At 36.4% G+C, this 20,106-nt stretch overlaps 1 protein-coding gene and 1 pseudogene across 1 annotated transcript; one reads left to right on the top strand and one right to left on the bottom strand.

The window, feature by feature from the left end:
* Positions 1–17,119: 17,119 nt before the first annotated feature.
* Positions 17,120–18,008, top strand: LOC122583296 (annotated as a pseudogene).
* A 154-nt stretch (positions 18,009–18,162) lies between these two features.
* Positions 18,163–19,648, bottom strand: LOC122583824 (scarecrow-like protein 3). The gene has a single exon (XM_043756205.1). It carries the CDS (start codon positions 19,633–19,635, stop codon positions 18,262–18,264), a length of 1,374 nt encoding a protein of 457 aa, XP_043612140.1. The 5' UTR covers positions 19,636–19,648; the 3' UTR covers positions 18,163–18,261.
* Positions 19,649–20,106: the final 458 nt, after the last annotated feature.

Raw genomic sequence — 20,106 nt, forward strand, 5'->3', positions numbered from 1 at the left:
TCGATAAATCGGTGGTAGTAGCCTGCTAAACCAAGAAACTGTCTGATCTCTGTCGGCGTCTCTGGCCTTCTCCAATTCTCTACTGCTTCTATCTTGCTGGGATCAACCTTTATTCCATCCTTGTCAACTACATGACCCAAAAACTTCACCTCTTCTAACCAAAATTCACATTTCGAGAATTTTCCGTACAACTTTTCAGCCCTCAGAAGTTCTAGGGCTTTTCTCAGGTGTACTTCATGCTCTTTCTTAGTCTTCGAGTAGATAAGGATATCGTCAATGAAAACAATGATGGACTGATCTAAATAGGGTTTGCATACGCGATTCATCAAATCCATGAAAACAGCAGGCGCATTTGTTAACCCAAATGGCATCACCAAAAACTCAAAGTGTCCATATCTCGTGCTAAACGCTGTCTTTGGTACGTCTTCTTTACGGACTCTTAACTGGTGGTAACCTGAACGAAGATCGATCTTAGAGAAGTACTTGGCGCCTTGCAGTTGATCAAACAAATCGTCAATGCACGGTAAAGGATATCGATTCTTAACGGTTAACTTATTTAGCTCACGATAATCGATGCACATGCGAAAAGATCTGTCTTTCTTCTTAACAAATAGTACCGGTGCACCCCATGGTGAAGAACTTGGTCGAATGAAACCCTTGTCTTGTAGCTCTTGTAACTGTGTCGCGAGTTCTTGCATTTCAGAATGAGCTAAACGGTATGGTGCCTTTGCTACTAGTGTTGCATTCGGCAAGAGATCAATTCGGAATTCAACCTGTCAAGACGGAGGCAATCCCTGAACATCATCAGGAAATACACTGGGAAAATCACAAACTATTGGGATATCGGCCAGTTTGATTACTTCGGTTTCTGTGCTCATTAGGATTCGTTTGTGTGACTCGGGTCGTTCACCTTGGATTTCTAGTACGTCTCCCCCACTTAAGGGTATTCTAAGGATTTTTGCGCGACATACAATGGTAGCATCTACCAGGGATAACCAATCCATCCCCACTATTACATCAAAGCTACCCATTTCAAATGGGACTAAGTCTATATAGTATGAATGAGTATCAAGTGTTAACACACATTTAGGCACAATTTGGTCAAGTTTAGAGATTCCACCACTAGCTACCTCTATTTCATAACATGCATGAGTACGAATGGGTCTCACGTTAATAGTGCACACAAAGTGGAGATAAAGCTGTAGTCGGCACCCGAATCGAATAACACAGTAGCTAGATTATTGTTTAAGAGAAATGTACCCGTGACAACGTTCGGATCATTAGCGGCTTCCACAGCATTCAAGCAAAGACTCGGCCCCTAGCCTGCTGGGCTTGGTTAGCTCTTGGTGGATTTGGTGTTGCGGTCTGCAATGGATTCTAATTGGCTGCGGCTGGGGCGGGTCGCCTAACAATTCTTGGGCAAGCATTGCGGTAGTGCTCAGTGCTGCCACACTCATAACAAGCTCTTGGATTAACTGGAGGATTTCTAATGTTTCTTGGTGCGACATTCAGTGGTGCTGCTGGGATTCTAGCTACTCTGCAATCTCTAGACAAGTGCCCAAGTTTCTGACAGTTCTGACAAAATCGACATGGCATTGTTGTTGGATGATGATAAGTACAAGTAGCACACTGAGGAGAATGGCCAACATACGCCCTCTGTCCTGACTCAACTGCTGCAAACACCTTTCCAACTCTGACTCTCTTGTCAGCTCTGAAATCTCTCCTCTTACTGGTTTCACCAGAGTCTCTCTTCTTCTCTGCAAACTTAGACAATGTTCCAGCCCTAACCAAGTCGTCAGTCATAGCACTGGTCCTTCGTATGGCTTCTTCAATTGAGTAAGGAGGAATGCCAGTCATAGTGTTACGGATCTGAGGAATGAGACCATAAATGTATCTTTCAATCAGCTTCGACTCGGAAGTCACCAAGTGAGGTACCAATCTAGCCAACTCTTGAAACTTGCTAGTATACTCTGCATGACCGGATCCCACCATGGTGTGGTGCCAAAACTCTTGCTCAATCTTCTGCATCTCATTCAGCGGGCAAAAACGGTTCCTCATCATCTCCTTAAACTGATCCCATGGTGTTTCCAAAGTAGCAGTTCTTCCACGGGCTCTTAGCAAAGTATTCCACCATGACAATACATCATCTGTAAATGAACCTCCAGTGAATCTTACCCTCTGATGAGATGGACATTCACTTATGTCCATGACTATTTCCAATTTCTCCAACCACTTCATAAACACGCCTGCCCCTCCTTTTCCATTATAATCTGGTGGACCACACTTCTTAAACTCGGTGTAACTGCAACCTCTTCTCTCCACAGCATACTCATCATTCCTGGGAAACCTTCTACGTCCAGGGCCCACATACACACTTTCCCCAACAAACTCCACTTCGGGGTCAAAAATTTCTGGTTCTTGATTCACTTGTTGCGGCACAACTCTTACTGGTTCAGCTTCAACTTCAGGTGCTCTTTGGTTCTGATTCGGAACTGCACCCATTGCGGCAGTCACTTGTTCGATAATAGTAGGCATTGAAGCCGCCAACTATTCAGCAATGATAGTGGCCAAATCAGGGTTCTCAACGTGACCCATGCCATCACCACGGCCACCACGACCTCTACCACGACCTCTTCCTTGCTGACCTCCATGACCTCCTCTCGGGTTTCCACGACCACCTCCAGGGTTACCACGACCAACACCATTATCTTGAACTTCGACATTCGGGTTTGCTCTTGTTCGCACCATTTTCCTATATTATGAAAAGATGGGATCGGCATTAGAATGAGGAAATAGTCGTTCGTGACGTCATTCACGCACTCTCAAACACACTCGTGTTAGTTTTCTAGAATCCTATTCATTTATACTTCCATTATCGCATGTAACTCAAGAAATCAAGTATTACGTCTGAAGGTGAGCATTATCATCAATGTCAATCATACAGTACAAAGTAACATTACAATAAGATATTCAATTCATGAAGGATAGTCCGCAAGATGGATAATATAACCATTTCAACTTAAATTTAATTCTTAAATCCAATTAACTTTTGACAGCCAAAATGCGGTCCGGATCTAACACCTACATCCGTTGCACTAGCGGTGTATGTATACAGGGTTTACCAGCGGCTAACCCTCCACACCTCTAGCACATCTAATGCAAGGTCGGTTCATGGTACTGATATGCTCCCTAGGTATTGGCAAAGGTATGTATACAGGGTGTACCAGCGGCTAACCCTCCACCCGACCAACACCTATTGAACATGCCAGAGTTACTACCACGCTCTAACCAACTTAGGCACGATCCATGTTGCCATCAAGTCCATAGAAAATATACCACACGCGAAAAGTTGATCAGGCTTTTATGTGATGATATATCTCCGTACTTCCTTGCTAACAACACATCATTTCGCTAACTTATTATCATTATTTAAATTTAATCACATCTCCTAGTTCGAATACAAATAACATGAGTACACGTGGCAAGGTAGCATGGTTCTAAGGTCTGCGCATGAATGAATACAATAGCATGAATATCGCAGATATAGATAAGATCCATAGAGATTGAATGCACACATAATTCCTATCATGCATGCTAAGTGCGGTTCCTAAGTTATAGTCTAGGCAAATCCACCTAATTCACTATAACCACGGCTCTGATACCAATCTATAACACCCCGGCAGCAGCGGAAAACTCGGGATGTAAGATAAAGCACACGCGCACATGGATGTTACATAGGAATACTAAATGAGTGCATACATTAAGCATAAATAGTCAATTTCATAGCCAAACAAGCATAATAGTAGTCATCACACACAAGTTAAATCAAGCATTCAAATAGAGATGAGATAAGTTCCCACGCAGGGGGAAAGGTTAGGCATATTGCCATCAAGCATAAACAAGAGCATGCAAACTTCAAAACCTAGCCACGATTAAGCCAGCAGTCTGCTAAAAGTCCCATACTACCAATCCTAGCCACGATTTGCTTGATTACCTGAAAGGAATACTTAAACGTGTCAACACAAAGGTTGGTGAGTTCGTAGGTTTGAGTACATAAACAAGTTGTATAAATATGTTTTATGCCGTCGATAGAATGTTGAGAATAAAGTAGTATGATGTGGCTAGAGACTAACTTTGCACATGAGTATGTGTTTGAGTATAAACATGCACTTACGGTTCCAGGCTAGCATATATTAATCGTGCACACACAGTCATCAACATGACCGGCAAGTATATCAGTCGAGCACTCACAGTCATAAACATGACCGGCTAATATGTATCAAGTGAGCACTCACAGTCATCAATATCACCAGCTAATATGTATCAATCGAGCACTCACAGTCATCAACATGACCGGCTAATATGTCACAAAGTAGTCAAACAACCATAGAATAATAAAATAGTTACGCCATATAAAAGCTTGTGTAGTTTACAAGCATAGAGAATGAGCACAGATATAAGTAAGATATATCTATTTGAATCCAAGTATGTCTTGATGTCAACCTGATCACAAGTCATTGAACATAGATGAATACATGTATTAGTTATTGTGATTAATCATTCACTGAGTTGTCCTCGATAAACTGATGATTTGGTCCTTAGAAGATTCTTTGAACATCTTGACTCAAAAGTGTTTCAAAAGAACTTTAAATACATGAACCGGACTCGAAATGAACGTCTTTGAACTCACACATAAGTACTTATTGTAATAATGAGTTGTATGTGCCTTTAATAATGATTCTTTAACCTTATGAACTTGATTTAGTTACTTATAGAACTTGTACTTTAGTAATTTTGGTTGAACATGTCCTAAGCGTACTCAATTTGGGTTTGCACTTTGTACGTTGTTTTAGATCGACTCATGAACTAGCTCGATGTTAATAAGTAGCCTTTGATGTGTTTAATCGAATGATAATGATGTTATGAACTTGGTTTGGTGTTAAATGATCAAGTGCGGTATGATAAAGAACAAGTACATGTTGTTTTGTGATTGCACAAAGTCGTTCTAGGGTTTCTAGTTGCAAGATCGTCCCTTTGGACCAATTTCAGGATCGTCCTAGGATTCTAGGAGTCAAGATCGTCCTAGCTGTTAGTCTACAAGACCGTCCTAGTGAACCAAAACCAAGATCGTCCTAGTTGCTCAAGCCTAGATCGTTTTAGGTTTAGGTTAAATCAAGGTCGTCTCATGTTCCAAGGTTCAAGATTGTTTTAGTTTACAAGCCATCAAGATCGTCCCAAGTTGAGTTCAGAATCGTCCTAGGTACCTATGCAAGGTCGTCCTAGGTATTCAAGGACCATGAACAAATACAAGATCATTTCATGAACAAGTGTTTGAGCTAAACCAATCCAAAGGATCAATTACCCATTAAACGTACCAACAACAACACAACACCACACAAGATCGAACGAGTAAACTCATGGTGTTAATAGGTTGCCCAGGACGATCTTGGGGACCAAGATCGTCCCACTGAGATCATCCCACATACAAGACGGGCTGAAACAACAAATGATCATAATACGAAGGTCTAGATCGATTCCGGGACTTGTTAGAACATCAAACTAGCACATATATACATAATAACATTAACCAGTAACACTTTTAACGATTTCAAGACCATCTATAACATGAACAAGACGTGGCACATCAAGAACAAGTTTTCCCTCATTTTCAATAATGGGTTTTGTAGATTAAAGCATGTTATGACCCAAATTTGTTCATAAAAATGTTACTAAACACATTTAGACACAAACCCATTAACTATTAACACGTTTTTCATATCAAAATTGGACCAAATCATCAAGAACATAAACTTGAAAAAGTACACTATTAATTTGATCAAAAACTCAAAATTTGTTGTTGTTACCTGAAATTTGATGCTAGAAATATGTTTTGATTATCACAAGGAAGCAAAAAGTACCAATAATTTTGGTTTAACAACCCAAAATCAAAAGGTGATTTTTGTGTGTGTTTATGGTGGCTGCAAGTGTGTGTTTTAGAGAGAGAGAGGTGAGATGAAGGAGATGAAGGAATGAGTTTCTCTCTTTAAGTTCTTCTATTTATAGTTTTCCAATATTAACTGAACCTAATAAATGTAGGGACTATTTGTGAATATTTTCGGACTAGAACTTTCATAAATACGATCGTTTACGACTCGAAACCTAGTATTTTATCATAATAAACCATAAACTCGTCTTATTTTTTAGGTTTAAGATCAAATTGACCTTCATGTGAGCACATATCTTAAGTCTAAAGCACGTCAAGAACTTAGATAAAATTGGTGGATTTTATTTACTACATTTCTAGAGCGGTTGTTACATATAATGTTTGCAACATGTATGTGTGCTAGGTATCAAGCTGCTCTAACTGAGTTACATTTTCAAGCTGTGAAACGAATATTTCGTTATCTGAAGGGTACACCCAATTTAGGTCTCTGGTATCCAAGGGATACTGGATTCAATCTAACTGCCTATTCAGATGCAGATCATGCAGGTTGTAAGCTTGATCGCAAGAGCACTTCCGGTACTTCCAAGAAACAGAATTGTGTTTCACTATCAACAGCTGAAGCTGAATATGTGGCTGCGGCTAGTTGTTGTGCTCAAGTGTTATGGATGAAGACGCAGCTAACTGATTATGGTCTGAAATATGATCATATCCCTATATATTGTGACTCTCAAAGTGCCATTGCTATTGCAGTCAACTCAGTAAACCACTCTCGATCAATATAAGATCATATTGAGAAAGGTGACATTGAGCTCTACTTTGTGGGCACTGACTATCAGCTTGCAGATTTGTTCCCCAAACCATTGGACGAAAAGAGGTTTAACTTTCTAATCTCCAAGCTTGGCATGTTAAATCTTGAAACTTAACTTATTTTGTTCTTGATACATTCTTAAAAACAAAATACAAAATTTGAAAAGACAAAATCAAATACAAAAATATAAAATTTTGAAAAATAACAAAAAGATTTTTTTTCTTAAAAGTGGTTTACATATACTATGTATGTAACCCGTGCTTTATTGATTTATTTATATCACAAGTGGCTTATACATACTCTGTGTATAACCCATTCTTCATTGTTTTATTTATTTCAAAGAGGCTTACATATACTCTGTATGTAACCCGCTCTTCAAATACTTTACATAAATTTATCAAATTTTAAATCTTCATGAATTTTTCATTTTTACGTTTCTGTTGTTATACATATAGATTGATATAAGAAAACAAGGAATCGAACGCCTTTGTGTACTTCTAAGTGATTTTATATCAAAATGTATGTGTCATAGTAGTTGATTGATTACAAAACAAATTTGCTTAAATGTTTTATTGCATCCAACTTGTTGATGTAAGATGCGAAGGATCGAACGCCTTTGTGTACTCCCTAGCAGTCTTACTATGAACATTGTTGTTGAAGCAAAACTTTGTGTTTCTTAAAATCTTGTTCACGTTAGACTCTCAAATTTTTCTGTATATATCACAACAAAGATTTTACTCTTTTTGATTTCACAAAAACAAATTTTTGCTCTACCTTTCTATGAAAAACATTTTGATCTACCTTTGCATAGATTAAGGGGGAGTTTGTGATTTCAAAACTTTCAAAAACATCAAATGTGTTATTAAATCTTTTCATACACATCTGATGGTTTTCAAATGACTTATCATCAATTGAAGATTCGGTGATTAGTTTGCACTTGAGCAATTCGTTCACTCCATGAACTTCATCATTGCCGATGAGTTCTAACCTCGGAGTATTCAATTCTTTCATTAGAGTGTAAGGGTATTTTGAGTGATGATGGTTTCGTGAAAATAGGATGGAGGGAGTAAAGTCGAAAAGTGAGAGGTTACGGTGATATGTTGTGAGAAAAGGGTTAAAAGAAATGATACCCTTCCCTAAATTCTCAAATCGCCGGGTGAAACAAATTTCTATCGGATGTCATTTGTTGATATCTTGATATAGACTTCATGGACCCAGTGAAGCGATGCACATCTTTACCTAACCACTCAAGTGTTTCTTAACAAATACTTGTTTCATTTCTCACGGAGATTTTCACATTTTCTATTGACTCTTCATTTGGAAGATGTTGATATTGAAAAAGGGCGACATTCTGCTCCAGTCCCCGACTTTAAGACACATTCGAGTCATATCTTTGTGATATTATTGTTTATCTATGTGATACAGCAGGAACATTTGTAGTGATATCTTAATTGGTATTCCACGATGATCAAATGGAAATCCTACCAATGCTAACATCTTTTCCAACATTGAACGTAGGTCTCATAATTACATTTATGTGATTATTGAGTTACCGAGAAGTCTAACAGTGACCTCGGATTTTACCTAAAAGTCTTTAAGGATAATAGATTGTGGTTATCGAACGCTTCGGCTGTACTAACCATGATTTATATTCTTTGAAGCAATCTAGTGGTTGAAAAGCCGCAGACATAACTATGTTAGAACATTGCTTTGTGCATGGTTCAATGATACATAGGAAATCCGAAAAATGTAACACATTTTCTATCGGTCATTTCATTAATCCTTTTGATTTTTGAATATGTTAACGGATCATTTTTATCCGGTTTTTCATTTCTCATCTCACAAACATAAAAACCACCAACACCATTCTATAACATTTGTATCAACAACTTCAACCTTACTTTTAGTTAACCTTAGGATTCTTTGGGTTGGGCTAATAGTTTGGGTTGATACGTTGATGGTTGATATTTCTCCATGTGTATCTAGTTTTAGTTTGTCATATTACTTGTGACATTTTCTCAATCAATGTTTGCATAATGACATTGGTTCTCAACTTTGTCATTATGAGGGGGAGAAAAGATTATGATTGATTAATTGGGGAAGAAATAAGATAGCAAGGAGAAAAGGTTGTATTGATTGGGTGTTTGGAGGTTGAAGATGGAGTTGAGAGAAAATAATTAGAGTGAATTGGAATGATTATTTTTAAATCTAGTTTCTTATCTAGTTTCTTCAGATTAACTTGTCAAAGATTTTCAAAACATTTCAGTCAATTGAGCTCAGATTCTCACTAGATTTTAGTTGTTTGAGTTCTTGATTTTGAAAAAGGAGGAAATCTACATTGATTACAAAGATAAGAATGAGACCAAAGATGAAAGGATATTATCTCAAGATGGAACAAATGTTCAAAGATACTCCAAAATGTTTACACTCATGGATTGAGGGGGAGCATGATTATCTCATAAGAGATTTATTCAAACTTCATTCAAATGTTTACTCTCCAAAGTGTTCAAGTTAAATGTGACAAAGATCAAAGCTACAAAAAAAAAAAAGTTGAAAGATTGATTGGAAGATTCAAGACAAAGAAGTAAAATTTCAAAAGAGTCGTCATCAACATACTTCATTGAAGATCTTCAAAGTCATACAATAACACTTGTTCAAGAAGCTCCAATGCATATATCAAGGGGGACAGTACAAATTCATGACACTTCAAGAATTAAAGATTGAAGAATCAAAGACAAGTTCATACCTTCCGCACCTCAAAAGACAACTCTGATTCATGATTTAACAATCTTCAAAGATACAAGACTCACACACACATTTTATTCTCTTTTCAAAAAGGAACATTGAGAATCACTTCATGAATTAACTTCAAGATGTCCAAGACCAAGACTAAATCAAGTTCGCCAAAGACTTGTGTCTACATACCAATTGTCTTCACCACCGGGCTCATCAAATTCATTCCTACAAGACAAAGATAACACATACTTCATTCATTACAATATATCACTAAGGGGGGAATGTTAGAAATCCAAAAATAGTGATAAATTGTAATTTAAGTTAGTGGACTTTTTTGTTGTAAAGTCATAGATAAATGATTTCTAAGGATGGGGGACTAGATGTGTTAATTAGCTTAATTGTATAGTTAGACTATAAATACCCCTCAACACCTTAGAAATCATAAGCCTTTTCCCCATTCCATTTCATTCCTGAAAATTTACACACACTTAATCCCAATCTTTCCTCTCTCTCTCTCTAGAAACACATACTAAAACACCAAGAACAGACACACACAAATCTACCATTGAATCTGTGAATTCGAAGCTCAAATCATGTTATTACAATTTTTTTTTCTAAATAAAAACGGTTATATAATTAAATAATAAAAGGACATTTTTTTTCTTCGGAAAGGGAAGCCGGGATTTAAACATATGCATGAACCATAGTGACCATGTTTAGGTGACCCACCTTAACTTGTTACATGATTAAGTAGTTCGGTAATTAGTAAGTTTATTAATTTTTGCTTGTTTATAAGTTGTATAAAGGTGATGCAAAAATTGTTTTCTTGAAAAAATATAAACTTGACTAAGAACTATCGAAATAAAGATTTCATTAATAAAATTGGAGTCTTACAACCTTTAGATACATCGGCTCACCCATTTGAACAAACTCTAAGAGAGGTATAAGTCAGAGTGCGTTAGCCTTCTAAAATGGCGGTTTTTAATTGCGTCCATCGCAAACCTTTGCCCTTGCGCTTCTTTGTGCATTCAAATGGAGCTATCGAGCTCTCTTGTGTTGTCAAGACTATACAAATGATTTTATTAAATATTATGTTATGAAGATTATGCATGAGTCTTCATACATAAACTTTTGATTCACATCAAATGCATTACCCATTTAAAGTTAAGTCAATGTCACCCACTTTGCTTAGAACGCTTGCTAGTGCTTTTCGCTCCTATGTGAGACCATAAGCGAATTGTATCTCTTCAAGGTAGATTACCACTCCGTTGTGAGACCAGCGGTGGAATATCTACATGTTCTTAATTGGGCGACTTAAAACGAGTTAAGAGGTAAGATCCTTGACCCGTGGCATAATATGAGACAAAACATGTTTACAAAGCACTTAATACCCCTTTAAAATGTTGATGTAAATCCCATATCTCTAGGAGTTACATGAATGCAATTATCATTTCACGATTACCTTTTGAATACCGTCATTTCTAGCTGATCAATAGATGAAATGATTGTATGTCAAGTTAGATCATAGCCTTAGTAAAAGTAATTTGTTAGATGAATTTAACAAGGATAAATTACATTTCTTAAGGATAATTATCGAAAATACCGATAATTGAACTTTTTGTTTGTTTTGAAGATGGCAACAACAAATCCTTCTCAAAACATACACCAATCGGCTTTCAGGTCGATGCTAGAAAGGGAAAGACTTTATGGAACCAAAGTTCAATGACTGGTTTCAAGTCATTGATGAGCAGACACAGTTGTTCCAAGAGCGAATGCTTCTACTTGAAAGTTGGCTGCATACAATGCTCGGTACGATAGACACAATGAGATTGCTTGTTTAATGTTGGGAAGCATGAATGTCGACCTTCAAAAGCAATTTGAAAATTATTTTCCTCGTGATATGATTAACGAGCTCAAGTCTTTGTACGAAATGCAAGTCGGAGTGGAGTTGTTCGACCTAGTTGATCAACTTCATGTCTTGGAATATGAGCAAGGAACATCGGTTAGTCCCCATGTACTCTATTTGAAGAGGTACTTTGGGCAATTAGAAATGTTGCATTATGCTTATCATCTGCCTATTACTATTGGCATAAACCTAAAAAGGGGATTTTTTAGGAGTTCCTACGCAATTATAATATGCATAGCATGATTAGAACCACAGCTAAACTTCATGTGATGTTAATTGAGTATGAGAAAGAGCTTCCAAAGAAATCTGGTACACCCCAAGTTCTTATGATCAAGGGGGGAAAGGTTCAGAAAGCAAAATAACCGTAAGCTAAGGGTAAGAAGTTAGGTAAGAGAAAACAAGGTAGTCTTAAGTCTCAAAACCTTAAAAGACCATTTCGGTAAAAGTAGCATACATCTAAAGTATCTACTTGAGTTGAATGCGAAGAAGAAGCAAGTTGGTTCGGCCAGTGCTTCAAGTATCTTCACAATTGAATTATATGTGTTGTTATACAAATAATAATTCAATAGCAAAAGAGTCAAGTTTAACTTGGACTCTAACTATCTTTGACATTGTCATCTTGTTTAATTTTGTCAAGAAAGGCATTTAAAGACTTCAAAGGGAGGGTGTCTTACAATCATATGATGAATCATTTGATAAATGCATGTTTTTGACATTATCGTTAGCAAGAAACACATTGAAAATCTTCAGTATGAAGAAATCTTACTTCAAATGATGAATGCGTTGTCATTAGCAAGAAAGCATACTTCAAATTGAAGGGATCTTAAAACCAAATGATGAATCATTTGACAAGAGATCGTTAAATCAAATGATGAATCATTTGACAAATGCATGCCTTGTGTTTTCGGCAAGATGACAAGAATACCTTTTTCGCATAAAACCGGAGAGGGCTAAAGAATTACTTGGACTAATACATTCGGGTGTATGTAGCCCATTTAGGCATATGTCAAGGAAAGGTACTAGCTACTTCATCATTTATATGAATGATTTCAGTCATTATGGTTATGTTTGTTTGCGTAAACATAAACATGAAGTTTTCGAAATATTCAATGAGTTTAAAAATGAAGTAGGAAATCAACTCGGTAAAACCATCAAGATTCTTCGTTTGGATCGAGGTGGGAAATACTTAAGCAAAAGTTTAAGGATCATCTAAAAGCTTGTCAATTTATCCAAGAGCTTACTCCTATATAAGGGTATATTTGAAAGGAGAAATCAAACCTTGTTGAACATGGTGAGAAAAACGATGAACCTTAAGACTTTCCCATTTCGTTTTGGGATTATGCTCTAGAGATTGCTGCATGCATTCTCAATATGGTTCCAACCAAGAAGGTTGACAAACACCGCATGAATTTTGGTATTAAGTGCATCTTTGTAGGAAACCCAAAGAAAACAATGGGTTACTACTTTACTTTCCTATCGGAAACATTGTCAAAGCATTTTTTTGATTTGCTAAGTTCCTTGAAAGGAAACTCATATCTCAAAAAGACAGTGGGAGGATTGTTGAACTTGATGAGGCTAAAGAAGATGTGTCAACTTCTGAAAGCACTATAAATCTTCAACTTGGGGGGGGGGAATGTTCAAAGAGATGAATCTCTAGATGAACTACAAGTTGAAGATTGTAATAAAGCGATTCCAATTCGTAGGTCCTTAACGACAATACGTGCTCGTGAAAGATTAAACCTTATGATTGAATCTGAAGAACACGTATTAAGAGATTTGAATTAACCTCCAAATTTCAATGCTGCATTATCTGACCCGGAGTCCGACAAGTGGCTTGAAGTTGCGGATGTGGAAATTAAATCCATGAAAGATAATCAAGTGTGGAGCTTGGTTGATCTTCCACCAAATGGTAGAACCGTTGGGTGTAAATGGATCTTCAAGAAGAAGACCGACATGGATGGAAATATACACATCTATAAAGCTCATCTTGTGGCGAAAGGTTATACTCAACTTTATGGAGTTGATTATGAGGAAACCTTTTCTCCCATTGTGAACATTAGAGCAATTAGGATCAGCATAGCCATAGCAGTGTGCTATGACTATGAGATATGACAAATGAATGTCAAAACCGCTTTCATGAATGGTTTTCTAGACAAGGAAGTCTATATGGTACAACCAGAAGGTTTTGTCGATCCAAAACATCCCGACAAAGTGTGCAAACTTCAAAGGTCCATTTATGGATTGAAGCAAGCATTAAGGAGTTGGAATTAAAGGTTTGATGAGGAAATCAAGAGGTTTGATTTTGCTTAAAATCCTTATGTGACATGTGTATATCGCAAAGCTAGTGGGAGTAATGTTACTTGGGTTAAAGTGACATTCAGTCTTGGAATCAAGATCTATAAAGATAGAAGTAAACGGTTGATTGGATTAAGTCAAAGTGCTTATATAGATAAGATCTTAAGGAGATTCAAGATGGAAAATTCTAAGCGCAAGAATTTGCCTATGCAAGAAAGACTTAATTTATCTAGCAAGAATGGTGCTTCTACACCTGAAGAAGTGGAGCGTATGAAAAGAATTCCTTATGCTTCGACGATGGGATCTATCATGTATGCGGTAAGATGCACTAGACCTGATGTTCTGTTCGCTCAAAATATTGTTAGCCGATATCAGCAAATCCTGGAGAGGATCATTGGAGTGCTGTGAAAAATATTCTTAAGTACATGCAAGCTACTAAAGAATTATTCTTGGTGTATGGTTGAAATCCCGATCAAAATTCAAATGGTAATAGAATTTGTGATGTTGGATTTCATGACTAATGAAGATGTTTCAAGAATATCAGTCTGGATACGTCTTCGTTTTAAATTAAGACACGATGGAATGCTTTAAGCTAAAAGCAAACCATAGTTGTTATGTATGTGACAGAGTCTGAGTATATTGTCGTCTCAGAGTAAACGACATGAAGGTTGTCTGGGTTAGAAAGTTTATTTTTGGAATTTAACATGGTAATCCTCAAATAACACACCCATGGAACTGTACTATGATAATTCGGGAGCAATTATCATTGCCAATGAACCTGGGGTTTAAAAAGGTGTCAGACATTACCTAAGAAGATATCACTACGTTCGTGAGCAAAGCGAATCGCGTGAAATCAAATTACTCAAAGTTCACACAGATTATAACTTAGCGGATTCTTTTTACAAAGGTATTGTCAAAAGGAAAGCTCAATAAGCATGTCGAGGGCATGGGTCTTAGATATTGCTAAGTTATATCATGTAAATATGTTTTTGGTATTTGGATAATGGGGTGTTAAACAATTATTATTTTCAATAAATGAATTTTAATACGTGGTATAAGTGGTTTCATTTTATAATAATTGTGTCCTATATTTGCATGTTTAGATCCATGAATATTTAAAATATTCTAAACGTCCATTGTCGATTAATTATATGAGAATATAATTAAAGTAAGACAATTGTGAGAGATTGGTGAAAATATTTATGGGAATATTTTGAAGATGGTGGATTTCGTACCAAACTCACATGATATTCGAAAAGAATATTGGACTTACCCCACATAACGAATTATCATTTTATGGATCGACATCATTAAATGAAATTCGTGAAATGGTTACTTTATTTATCCTTTGACGATACAAGTGAGTTATGCATTTGTGGATTGCATTTTTAGATATAGTTCCTAACTGTCCTGAACAAGGTAGTAATAAAGGGTTATTTTCAGAAATGTTAAGAAACGACATGGCTAGACACTTGTAGTCAATATAGGATTTGTTCCTTCAATTTGCAACTGAAGTATGACACCTTTTGGGTCCCTCATTAATTAATTAAGATGTTTGTATGGTCATACCCAGATGAACTCAAGAGGAAGTCTTGACTAATTAGGTAATTTTGATTAATTGTAGAAATGAGAAACATAATCGTTAATTTCTGAAATGAGATTGATTCATATTCATAATTAACAAGGGTATCTGAACAAATGGATATTAAAGGCTAAATCATTTCAAATTGGCAAATTTAAGAAACTATTCTTAAATATTTCTGGGAGCATTGGCGTGTTGCTAGACGCTAACCACTATTATTGCCTTTATAAAATAACATGCTCAAGTGGGAGCTGTTGGGTTGTGATCATGTTAATTATAAACGCACGTCCGAAAATAATTTAAGCCTACGGGGTCACACGAAATGACACGGTAACTATATATTATTAATTAATATATTAAAGTAATATATTAATTAATTTGATCACAAAATAATTAATTTAAATAAATTAAAGAGTTAATTGTATTTAATTAAATAAAAGAAGGTTAAATGTGAAATAACGAAATTAGAGTTGGGCTCTAATTCCTTGGGGTTTCCTAATCCCTATCAAACTTGGTCATCAAGTTATTAGATCCCTATAAATAAGGGTTAAGGTTTAAAGGTTTTGTAAGACAACTAAAATTGCCAAAAAAAACCTAAAACAATTGCCCTCTTAACCTTCTTTTAGTTCGGTCGAACAAAACATCAAACCAAATTCTAAATATTGACTTTGTTCAATACTAGAATTTACACCATTTAATATATTTAATCTTGTATTAATATGGTTTGTGTTTTGGTTCAATGGCAACAAAGTCTTGTTTTCTTCCGGTGGTTCGACGGAAGCAAAACAAAGGGTTGTTTGGTTCGTAATCGGGGTACTAGCATATGGTATAGGGGTGTTTAGTGTGCGATTGTAGAGGGGTTTTACTTTAAACCCTAAATAATAATAATAATAATCTTATTAATAATATTACTAGAAGCTTTGCGCAAAGGTACAGTTTCGATTCTCTCTTTGTTAATTAATAGTATTGCATATACATTTTTTTCGCTACGTACTCGTGAATTGTTATATAAACTATGTGCTCATATTCTAACCCTTCGCACTGTCCACATAAGACCCCTCTCTCTGTGCTGAAACGAATTACCATAAACAACATAAAGTTTCGCATGCTCAGTTATCATATGTTAAGTTGCACGCCTTCATACTGAAGAAAAAGGAAAAGCTGGAAGCTGTTTAGTTTGTGTCAGAAGCAAAGGCAGCTTCTTCTTTGCAGATACATATTAACAGTGCTCCATATTGACAATTGCCACTTGAATCATTCTCCTTTACACAAGTTCAAGACAAAGCTTACAAGCAAAGTCACACCATTTTACTATCATCCTTTTTCCCCCTCCTTTCTCTTCATTTTTTCTTTCACAGATTGTCATTGTATTATAATGCTAAATCAATAAACCACTATTAAAACCGGGTTATATATATTTGATTTAATTAATAGTGTAATCACTTTTTATTGGGCCATGTTAATCTTTTATAAGGATGACTCAAACACCCTTTACTTTCTCTATTAAAGGTCAAATACTCAAATTCCATGACTACAAAAGAAAAAATTTGTCATCATCATATACATGGATAGCTTATTTATACTTTAGTTATTTGCTGTTAATCACTCTACGTACTTTACGATTTGAAATACAATTTGGGAAACCCAACCAATCATCAATAGATGGATTGGTATTTGGATGACTTGGAAGCTTAACGTCTTGCGTTCAAAACCGGGTGTGAGCAAAATGCTCTCCGGGTTGGAGACACAGGTTTTCTTGGATAAAGTCAGGAATTCTCTGAAAATAGAAGTGGGTATATGAAGAAATAATGCTGCTAACCCAAATATGCATTAAAAATAAATATAAAAATGTGGGAGAACATGGCAACAAGACCCTTGGTGCGCGACTATATTTTAGCCATAACAGACTATTCACTAAAGTTTCTTGATTTACACCAACGACTCGTCTGTTAATATGACACTTTTTTTTGCTATGTCTTCTCATTGTGCCCTTCTCACATTCAAAAAGTGAAACCAGCAGTATCATCTCGACTGCCCTAATCTTTCCATAAATAGCAACCATAGCCCCTTTGGATCTTCACTCATCACCTCAAAGTCCAACAAGCATCTCAAACGCATCATCAAGACGACTTCTTACCAAAATTCCTTTATGTTTCCCTCCAGATACTGCTAAATTTAGCAAGCACGGTTACTGCTAATGACACATTCTATGAGCATTTCGCTAAAATAAAACTAACCACCACCCCAAGAAAGATGACCTGCCTTCATTTCTACTTCCACGACATTGTTAGCAGCAAGAACCCAACCGCTATCACAATAAAGGGACCAAAATTTTCATTAGGCATGACTGCAATTATCGACGACCAGTTGACCGTAGACACCAAGACCCATTCAACAATCGTGGGACGGGCTCAGGGTCCTCTATGCTTTGGCTTCTCAACATGACATGAGCTTACTTATGGTGGTAAATTTTGTATTTACTTATGGCAAGTACAATGGAAGTTCACTTAGTATTATGGGGCGGAACCCTGTACTTGATGCAATTAGGGAAATGCCCGCTATCGGAGGAAGTGGGGTCTTTAGGTTTGCTCATGGCTACGCAATTGTGAATACAGTGAGGTATAAACCTAAAACTGGTAATGCTGTCGTTCAATATAATGTAACTATAATGTATGGACTAGCTAATCCACTATGTTTCTGTTTAGTAACTTAATCAATTACAACCTAGACATTTTAATTTTCAGATGTTCCATGATATTCATACGATTGTCATTTTCATTTGTTTTCTAACGATGTTTATTTATCTGTTCATCTGTCATCATTCCTATAGGTTGATTATACAGATATGTGTTAACATAACAATATGCTGGTAAATGGACTATGATCCATAAAAAAGATCATGAAGGTTTTTATTAGTTAAAAAGAGGATCATACATTTAGAAGCACAGGGCAGAGTTGTTTTATTTTTATACAGGACTACAACTTACAAACTAACTGTAGGTTCTAAATTTCCATGCGGAAATTGTAAACAATGGTTGATTATGCCAGCATATAACCACACAACCATTTTCTTCGTTCATCTTATACCCATCATATCCGTAATTCTGTAGCAATCTTGTACCTAACAACATGCCGTTGTAGCTTAAAGGAACCCTTCCGAATCCAGCGAACTCGAGCCGTGGAACCCATTTTTCAAGCTTCTCGTGCCTCACCTTTCTTTCAAGCCCCTCACAAGCTATAATGTTCTTGATTTCCTCACCAAATAACATCTTTTCAAGTTTTTGGCGTTCCAATGATGAACGTGCAACGGTTGATTCTAAACAATCAAACAATGCAGCATAAAAGTTTAATGCTTGGAGTACTCTTTCCATTAAACTGAATCCATTATGGTTTGATTCTTGCTCAGTTACCACCATCAGTTTAGGCGATAATGTCCAAAGGGAATTCAAGAAGTTCATCATTTTACCTGAATTACCCATAGGCGAATCTGGACTTGGGCTAAAGGTGTTTATGACATCTTTTTTGAGAAAATCACCTAAAGTCTGTGAATCTAATGGAACTTGCTTCATGCTTCTTTTACTGATTTCGTCATCAAATGCTAAAAGAGTGTGGAGTTGTAGAACTGAGCTGATTGCTAGTGCTTCTCCTGACTTGTAACGTAAAGATTCTATATCAAGATTATCCAAGCGACTAACTACCGGATTAAATTGAAATGGGATGTCTAAATTCTCAGCCTCTTCATTTAATCGAAGCGCCATTTGTTCTAAGACCTCTTTCTGTTGATGAATTCCTGTGATACGTAGATGTGGTGGACCTTCGCGTCTGGTACTTAATGATTGTAGAAGATTAATCCACTGTGCAGGTTCGGAAGAACACAAATCTATGATATGAACCATCTTTTCATCTTCCATAGCTTCGAGAATCGCTTGATTTGTGATCAAATACGACAATTTCAAAAAAGGGCACAGATCAAAAAACAATCTTTTCACAAGAATCTCTTCAGCTAATGATGTGATTCTAGTACAATTAATGGCTTTGTATAAGCCGGGCCACCCTTTAAGCATTCGATTGGCAAGTGCTTCAGTAAAATAAGCTGCAATTCTTTGCATTGTGTCACCATCTGCAGATGCAAGACGGTTAATCTGTTCAAGTCCAATGTTGGCATTCTCGATGCTACCAGCAGCCACTTGGTTAGCACATGCAACGAGAAGCTGAATTAGGTACAAACCGCGTTCTTCAGATTCCAGTTCTCTTAGCCATGGAAATGGTGATCCGATTCCAGGTGAAAGTGACATCAAGGAGAACAAGTGCAGTGGAGATGAGCTTATAGATGAAGATCCGTCCTCTTGAGCCATGAACGACATTAATATTTTGATCCGAGTTTCAGATTGGGAGTTTGGGACTGCCAACAGCACACAAAAAAATGCTTAACCCCATCGATATATTTTTGCAAACAATTGTAACTTAAAAAGGTAGAAACTCTAGATTTATATTCTTAATAATGCTAATTGTCATGTTTATTATACTTCTAACACATCACTTAAATCGTCATAACCAACTTATGCGTACTCACTGCTTTCTTTTCGCTATACTATTGATGCTATTTGTGATCAATTTAGTCTTCTAAAGTGAGGCCAATTTAAACGTTGTTAACACATAAAATTTTGATGCTATATTTTTCCTATTTTGCTAGATGGTTTCCATGAATCATTCTATATGAGATAAAAGTAAGAATTAAACACATGGTCAGACCTATTATAATCTAAGCTAAGACATGAACTCAAAGATTATAGCATCTACATTCAAATAAGATATCTAGTAAAACTTGAGACATA

The sequence above is a fragment of the Erigeron canadensis genome, chromosome 9 (genome assembly GCF_010389155.1).
Source record: "Erigeron canadensis isolate Cc75 chromosome 9, C_canadensis_v1, whole genome shotgun sequence".
Lineage (NCBI taxonomy): Eukaryota > Viridiplantae > Streptophyta > Magnoliopsida > Asterales > Asteraceae > Erigeron > Erigeron canadensis.